We start from the raw sequence: 8592 nt of genomic DNA, 5'->3' as shown, positions 1-8592 counted from the left end.
TCACAGAAGCTAAGTCGCCCGGGTACCCGTATCTCCAATAAAGCCTCTTGCGGTTTTGCATCCAAGCTCGTGGTCTCACTGATTCCTGGGTTCGGGTCTCCTTCTACGAAAGTACCTCTTGGGGGGGGAGGGGGTCTTTCATTTGGGGGCTCGTCCGGGATAGAGACCCCCACTCAGGGACCACCGACCCACGTTTGGGAGGTAAGTGTTGTGCGGATCCGCTGTTTTGTCTTGTCTGGTCTCGTCTTGCCTGTCTGTCTGAATCCGTTTTGTGAATTGCGCTTGCGTTTGTAGTATACAGCTGTGTACATTTGTATTTGGCGGATCCGAGGAGGAACTGACGAGTTCAGACTCCCGACCGCGGCTCCAGGAGACGTCCTGGTAGCGTTTGAAACCCTCGGCGTGAGGGACTTGTACTTTGAACTTGGGAAGCCCTCGGCGTGAGGGATTTGTACTTTGAACTTAGATCTATGACTGGACATTTTCCCAGTCTCTTTGGAGAAGGCCCTCGGCTTGAGGGATTTGCAATCTTTACTGGGGACGAAGAAGGAGGGCCCCCTTCTTCGACCCCCTCTCAATTCTTGCTTTCGACTCTCTGTCGAAACCGCGCTGCGAAAGTCTGTTCTGTGTTGTTCAGTCTTTGTCTTGTAGCTATCATTTGTGTCCTCCTAAGTCTAGAAACTATGGGGCAAACTGTTACCACTCCTTTGTCCCTAACACTCTCGCACTGGAGAAATGTACAGGAATATGCTCATAACCAATCTGTTGATGTGCGTAAACGCAAATGGATTACTCTTTGTTCTTCAGAATGGCCGACCTTTGACGTAGGCTGGCCGCGAGATGGTACCTTTAACCCCCAGACTATATTCCAGGTAAAAGAGAAGATTATGGATCCTGGACCACACGGGCATCCCGATCAAGTGGCTTATATCGTCACTTGGGAGGCTTTGGTTCAGGACCCCCCTCCCTGGGTACGTCCTTTCTTACATCCCAAGGGCCCCTCTCTCCTTCCCCCCTCTAACCGCTCCGACCGACCCATTCCTTCGGCCCCTACACCTCCCACTCCTTTGATTCCTCCCAACCCCCCTTCCCATTCCAACCTTTACCCTACCGCGGTGAAAGACACTAAGGCTAAAGAAAAGAAGACACCTAAGGTACTCCCCCCGGGAGAAGACCTGTTGGTTGATCTATTAACGGAGGAGCCCCCGCCATATCCGCCACTGCCGCCCCCACCAGAGGCAGAAGCGGACTCCGCCGCCTTGGCAGAGGCGGCCCCGGCTGACCCTTCACCAATGGCTTATCGACTAAGAGGTCGTAGGGAGCAGCCCGTTCCAGATTCAACCAATTTGCCCCTCCGAACCGGACTGAACGGCCAACCTCAGTATTGGCCATTCTCAGCATCGGACCTCTATAACTGGAAAAATAATAATCCCTCTTTTTCTGCAGACCCCGTGAGGCTGACATCTCTCATAGAGTCGGTACTCACGACTCACCAACCCACCTGGGATGATTGTCAGCAGCTGTTGCAGGTCCTCTTAACCTCAGAGGAGAAACAGTGCATGCTACTAGAAGCACGAAAGAATGTCCCAGGAGTAAACGGGCAGCCCACCCAGCTGCCCAATGAAATTGATGCGGCTTGCCCTCTTGAAAGACCTGAATGGGATTTTACCACCGAAGCAGGTAGGACCCATCTGCGTCTCTATCGCCAGTTGCTTGTAGCGGGTCTCCGGGGGGCAGGACGCCGACCCACTAATTTGGCCCAGGTGAAGCAGATAATACAGGGTGCGGAGGAATCACCTGCCGCTTTTCTAGAGAGATTAAAAGAAGCGTACAGGATGTATACTCCCTATAATCCGGAAGATCCAGGTCAGGCCACCAACGTTTCTATGTCCTTTATTTGGCAATCAGCCCCGGACATAAGAAACAAGCTTCAAAGGCTAGAAAATTTACAGGGATATACACTCCAAGATTTGTTGAAGGAAGCAGAACGTATTTTTAATAAGAGGGAAACACAGACAGAAAGAGAAGAACGTTGGAGGAAGGAAACCCAGGAGAGAGAGGAAAGACTAAGACAGGAAGCAGAGGAAAAAGAGGTTGCGAGAGACCGTAAGCGGAATAAAGAAATGAGCAGGCTATTGGCCACAGTAGTGACAGGCCAGAGACAGAATAGACAGAGGGATGACAGAAGGGGGCCCCACCTGGACAGGGACCAATGTGCTTACTGCAAAGAAAAAGGACATTGGGCAAGAGAATGCCCTAAGAACCCCCGGGCCAAGCTTCCACGGCCAAGGGCTTCTGACCTCCTGAACCTAGAAGATTAGAGGAGTCAGGGCCAGGAGCCCCCCCCCCTGAGCCCAGGATAACACTGCAAGTCGGGGGGCATCCGGTCACCTTCCTAGTCGATACAGGGGCACAACATTCCGTTCTGAATCAGTCACCCGGACCCCTGAGTCACCGGACTGCATGGGTACAGGGAGCTACAGGCGGAAAGCAGTACCATTGGACTACAAATCGGCAGCTCCAGCTCGCGACCGGTAAGGTTATGCATTCTTTCCTCCATGTGCCAGATTGCCCCTACCCCTTACTAGGACGGGACCTATTGACCAAATTAAAAGCTCAAATACACTTTGAGAGGTCAGAAGTCAAAGTCACAGGGCCAGAGGGAATTCCCCTTACCATCTTGACAATGTCCATAGAAGATGAATATAGACTCCATGAAAAGAGGACTAACTCGAACAATCAGGAAACCCTTGACCACTGGCTTGCGGAATTTCCCCAAGCATGGGCTGAAACAGGAGGAATGGGCCTTGCCATTAACCAGGCCCCAATTATAGTAACCTTAAAAGCTGCCATCCTTCCTGCATCCATCAGACAGTATCCAATGCCTAAAGAAGCCCGCGAAGGAATTCGGCCACATATTAAAAGGCTACTTGAACAAGGGATTCTGGTGCCCTGTAAATCTCCTTGGAATACACCCTTGTTACCCGTTAGGAAGCCGGGAACTAATGACTACAGGCCAGTGCAGGATCTGAGAGAAGTCAATAAAAGGATAGAGGACATACACCCTACTGTCCCCAACCCTTACAATTTGCTGAGTGGATTGCCACCTAACTATACCTGGTACACAGTCTTAGATCTTAAAGACGCTTTCTTCTGCCTCTGCCTGCATCCCACCAGCCAGCCTATATTTGCCTTTGAATGGCAGGACGCGGCCCTTGGAATCTCTGGGCAGCTGACTTGGACTAGGCTACCTCAAGGGTTTAAGAACAGCCCTACCCTTTTTGATGAAGCTTTACATCAGGACCTGGCAGAATTCCGGGTTAGGTACCCCGCTCTAATCCTCTTACAATATGTAGATGACATTCTCCTGGCAGCCAAAACCAAAGGGGAATGCAAGGAAGGCACTCAAGCCCTCCTCCAGACTCTTGGGAGCCTAGGGTACCGGGCATCCGCCAAGAAGGCCCAGATATGTCAGAAACAGGTGACCTATTTAGGATACAAGATAAAGGATGGATGGCGATGGCTAACGGAAGCCCGTATGCGAGCCATCTTAGACATTCCCACCCCACAAAATCCCCGCCAACTGAGAGAGTTCTTGGGAACGGCAGGCTTCTGCCGCCTATGGATCCCCGGGTTTGCCGAAATGGCGGCTCCCCTCTACCCCCTCACTCGGCCAGGGGTTGCTTTTAAATGGGAAGAGCCCCAAAAGAAAGCCTTCACCGACATCAAAAAGGCTCTCCTTGAATCACCAGCCCTGGGTCTACAGGACTTAGCTAAGCCATTTGAACTTTTTATAGATGAGAAAGAGGGCTATGCTAAGGGAGTCCTCACCCAAAAACTGGGGCCTTGGAGAAGGCCCACTGCATACCTCTCTAAGAAATTGGATCCTGTGGCATCGGGATGGCCACCCTGCCTTCGAATGATTGCCGCTATAGCCCTGCTGGTAAAAGATTCTCACAAACTAACCTTGGGGCAGCCTTTGACCATACATGCCCCTCATGCAGTTGAGGCAGTCATCAGACAGCCTCCAGATAGATGGCTTACTAATGCCCGAATGACTCATTACCAGACTATGCTGTTAGACAAAGACCGGGTCCACTTCGGGCCTTTGGTGACTCTGAACCCAGCCACCCTGCTCCCCCTCCCTGGGGAGCCCGAGGCTCATGATTGCTTACAGGTATTGGCCGAGGCCCATGGGGCGAGATCCGACCTGACTGACCAGCCTCTACCCAGCCCGGACCACATCTGGTTCACGGATGGAAGCAGCTTTTTGCATCAAGGAGAACGAAGGGTGGGCGCGGCAGTCACCACAGAGAATCAGGTTGTCTGGGCCCACGCACTCCCCCCTGGAACTTCCCCACAGAGGGCAGAACTCATAGCACTCACGCAGGCTCTAAAATTGGCAGAAGGTAAGAGGCTCACCGTGTATACAGACAGTCGTTATGCCTTCGCCACTGCCCATATACATGGAGAAATTTACAGACGGAGGGGGCTGCTTACCTCCGAAGGGAAAGACATTAAAAATAAGGAGGAAATCCTCGCTCTCTTAAGGGCTCTTCATCTGCCCGCCGCCTTAAGTATCATACATTGCCCTGGACACCAAAAAGGGGATTCTTTTGAAGCAAGGGGCAATCGAAGGGCAGACTTGGCTGCCCGAGAGGCGGCCCTGACCACAGACACCACTAACCTCCTGGCTCTAGAGCCCACCAACGACCATCCCTCCCCCTCATGGGACTATGAACAAAGAGACATCCAAACCCTAGAGAAATTGGGAGCCACAAAGGAACCAAACGGGGATTGGACTTATGAAGGAAAGACTGTCATCCCCTACCGGGTAACCAAGTACCTAGTGACATTTTTACATAAGATGACACATCTGAGCTCCAAGAAGATGCGGGAGCTCCTCGAACGAGAAGAGGAATTCAATTTCCTTTTGGGGAAGAATGATATTCTAAAACAGGTAACTGAGCAATGTGATGCGTGCGCCCGAGTCAACGCATCCAGACTGAAGCTTCCTCCCGGGAACCGGGTCAGAGGCTACCGGCCCGGAACACATTGGGAGATAGATTTCACTGAGATTAAACCAGGTAAATATGGATACAAGTATCTATTAGTTTTTGTAGACACCTTTTCAGGATGGGTTGAAGCCTTCCCTACTAAACATGAAACAGCCAAGATCGTTACTAAGAAATTGCTTGAAGAAATCTTTCCCCGTTATGGGATGCCTCAGGTACTGGGAACAGACAATGGGCCCGCCTTCGTCTCCCAGGTAAGTCAGTCAGTGGCCACCTTGTTGGGGATTGATTGGAAATTACATTGTGCTTATAGACCCCAAAGTTCAGGACAGGTAGAAAGGATGAATAGAACAATCAAGGAGACTTTAACAAAATTGTCGCTTGCAACTGGCACTAGAGACTGGGTCCTCCTACTCCCCCTAGCACTCTACCGCGCTCGTAATACCCCTGGACCACATGGGCTCACACCCTTTGAGATCCTGCATGGAGTACCTACTCCTATCATTAACTTTCTTGATCAAGATGTCTCAGATTTTGCTAACTCCCCTTCTCTCCAAGCTCATTTACAGGCCCTCCAACTAGTACAACGGGAGGTCTGGAAACCCCTTGCTCAAGCTTATAAAGACCAGAGGGACCATCCCACCATCCCCCATTCCTACCAGATCGGGGACACCGTTTGGGTCCGGCGTCACCAGGCCAAGAACCTTGAACCCCGCTGGAAGGGACCCTACATCGTTTTGCTTACCACTCCCACCGCACTCAAGGTAGACGGCATTGCAGCTTGGATACATGCTTCACATGTAAAGCCAGCCCGACCCACCGATTCAGCCACTGCATCAGAATGGACCGCACACCGCACTCAAAATCCTTTAAAGATAAGACTCTCTCGTACACCCTCCTGTTGATTGGTTGTCTGTTTACCCCCCATGTAGCAACTAACCCCCACAGGGTTTATAATATCACCTGGAAAATAGCCAATCTAGGGACCGGGGAAATAGCCAACCTCAGCACTTATATAGGGACTCTACATGATGGGTTCCCTCCTCTCTATGTCGACCTATGTGACTTAGTAGGGTCTGATTGGGATCCCTCTGACCAGGAACCATTCCCAGGGTACGGATGCCACCACCCTGGGGGAAGGATAGGAACAAGAAGCAAGGATTTTTATGTTTGCCCCGGCCATAAACCAACTCATGGCTGCGGGGGGCCGCAGGAAGGGTACTGTGCAAGATGGGGATGTGAAACCACAGGGGAGGCTTACTGGAAACCCTCTTCCTCTTGGGATTTCATCACTCTCAAACGGAGGGAGATCCCAGGGTACGCAGGGAAAGGACCATGGAGATGTGGGCAAAGAGCCTGCGGACCCTGTTATGATAGTGCCGGAGGGGGAGGTTTTCAAGGCGCCACCCCCGGAGGAAAATGCAACCCTCTCATCCTAAGGTTCACAGATGCTGGAAAAAGGACTACTTGGGATAGTCCTAAAGTCTGGGGACTCCGGCTGTACCGAGCAGGGAAAGATCCGGTGACCTTATTCTCCCTGTACAGACAAATTACTCCCCTAAGCCAACAATCAGTCGGGCCAAACACAGTAATAGCGGACCAGAGAGCCCCAACCCAATTCCAAGTCCCTGAACCCCCTACCGTTCCTAAAGCTATCACTCCTACACCAGGTGCTGTCACCTTCTCCCCCACCCCAGATGCCCTAAACATCGAGATAACCAGAGACCCTCCAGGTACCGGAGATAGATTATTACAATTAATCCAAGGAGTTTACCAAGCCTTAAATTTTTCAGACCCCAACAAGACTCAGGAATGCTGGTTATGCCTAGTTTCCCGGCCCCCATATTATGAAGGCGTGGCAATACTGGGCAACTACTCCAACCAGACCTCAGCACCTACCAGTTGTGGAGCTGCTATGCAGCACAAGCTCACAATATCTGAGGTCTCAGGAAAGGGGCTATGCATAGGCAGGATTCCTCCCTCACATCAAGAATTATGTAACCAAGTAGAGCCATTATCTCAGGACAGCCGATACCTTGTTGCCCCTTATGGAACTTATTGGGCTTGCAGTACTGGGTTGACTCCCTGTGTCTCTACCACTGTTCTCAACACCACCATTGACTTTTGTATATTGATAGAACTTTGGCCCAAAGTCACATACCACCAACCTGAATATGTTTACAGCGTACTAGGGAAATCAACCCGATATAAGAGGGAGCCAATATCCTTTACCGTGGCCCTATTATTAGGAGGGATAACAGTGGGGGGCATAGCAGCCGGCATAGGGACCGGAACCGTTGCCCTACAGGGAATTAATCATTTTAAGCTTCTACAACAAGCCATGCACACGGATATCCAGGTCCTAGAAGAGTCAGTCAGTGCACTCGAGAAATCCTTAACATCACTCTCTGAGGTGGTCCTGCAGAACAGACGAGGATTAGATTTATTATTTTTACAGGAAGGGGGGCTATGTGCTGCCCTCAAGGAAGAATGCTGCTTTTATGCAGATCATACAGGAATAGTTAGGGACAGCATGGCCAAACTTAGGGAAAGGCTAAAACAGAGGCAACAGCTATTTGAGTCTCAACAAGGATGGTTCGAAGGATGGTTCGCTAAGTCCCCCTGGTTGACTACCCTTATATCCACACTCATGGGACCTCTGGTTATTCTATTTTTGATCCTCATATTTGGTCCCTGTATTCTGAACAAGATGACTCAATTCATCAGAGAACGACTATCTGTTGTACAGGCCTTAGTCCTAACTCAACAATACCACCAGCTAAAGCAAATAGATCCAGAGTATCCAGAGACCTCTGAATGAAAGATTCCATTCAGTTACAAGAGAAATGGGGGAATGAAAGACCCTGCCCCTTAGCCCTTTCTTTCTCAAGTTTGTCTCCTCTTCCTTCTGTCGGTGGCTTCCCCGATCCCCACCCCCGGCGGCTTCCACTTCCCCCGCCACCCCCCGCACGCTCAGCCCGAGAACGAGCACCAGGTGGGCCGGCACGAGAACAAACACCAAGTGAGCCGGCCTGGAGCTCTGCTCCTGAGCCCCCGCCCGATGAGAAACACTCCGTCCCAAGGTCTCCGCCCCCAAGGTCAGCCATCTGGATGCGGAGGGAGGGGGAATTGAGTCTGTTGTACCAGACACCAGACCTTGAGAATATGCTGATCTGGAATGGCTCTGTGTCTCATTTGAACCATCCAATAGAAATGATTCTGTATTTCGCCTCATTTGAAAGACTCTATGTTTCACCTCATTTGAATAACTCTGTACTTTGCCTCATTTGAATAACCCTGTATAGCGCCTCATATACATTGACCAATGGGAATAGCTCTGTACAATGCCTCATTAGAATTATCCAATAGAATCCCTGCTCCTAGCTTGCGCCTTTTTCCCTATATAAGGACCCCTTTCCCTTGGCTCGGGGCGCTTGGCCTCACAGAAGCTAAGTCGCCCGGGTACCCGTATCTCCAATAAAGCCTCTTGCGGTTTTGCATCCAAGCTCGTGGTCTCACTGATTCCTGGGTGCGGGTCTCCTTCTACGAAAGTACCTCTTGGGGGGGGGGGGTCTTT

At 51.0% G+C, this 8592-nt stretch overlaps 1 protein-coding gene across 2 annotated transcripts; it reads left to right on the top strand.

Moving 5' to 3' along the window:
- The first annotated feature begins 1570 nt into the window (after positions 1–1570).
- On the top strand, positions 1571–7874 carry LOC118238623 (MLV-related proviral Env polyprotein-like). Of its 2 annotated transcripts, none has more exons than XM_035443023.1 (2): positions 1571–1680; positions 5574–7874. In XM_035443023.1, the coding sequence occupies exon 2, from the start codon at positions 5857–5859 to the stop codon at positions 7834–7836; it is 1980 nt and encodes a 659-aa protein (XP_035298914.1). In that variant the 5' UTR covers positions 1571–1680; positions 5574–5856; the 3' UTR covers positions 7837–7874. The 2 variants fall into 2 exon arrangements, with proteins under 2 accessions (XP_035298914.1, XP_035298915.1); XM_035443024.1 differs by lacking the exon at positions 1571–1680 and adding an exon at positions 4620–5230.
- The last annotated feature ends 718 nt before the right edge of the window (positions 7875–8592 follow it).

The sequence above is a fragment of the Cricetulus griseus genome, chromosome 3 (genome assembly GCF_003668045.3).
Source record: "Cricetulus griseus strain 17A/GY chromosome 3, alternate assembly CriGri-PICRH-1.0, whole genome shotgun sequence".
Classification (NCBI taxonomy): domain Eukaryota; kingdom Metazoa; phylum Chordata; class Mammalia; order Rodentia; family Cricetidae; genus Cricetulus; species Cricetulus griseus.
Note: the sequence above shows the minus strand (reverse complement) of the source record. Positions and strands in the feature narration are given on the sequence as shown.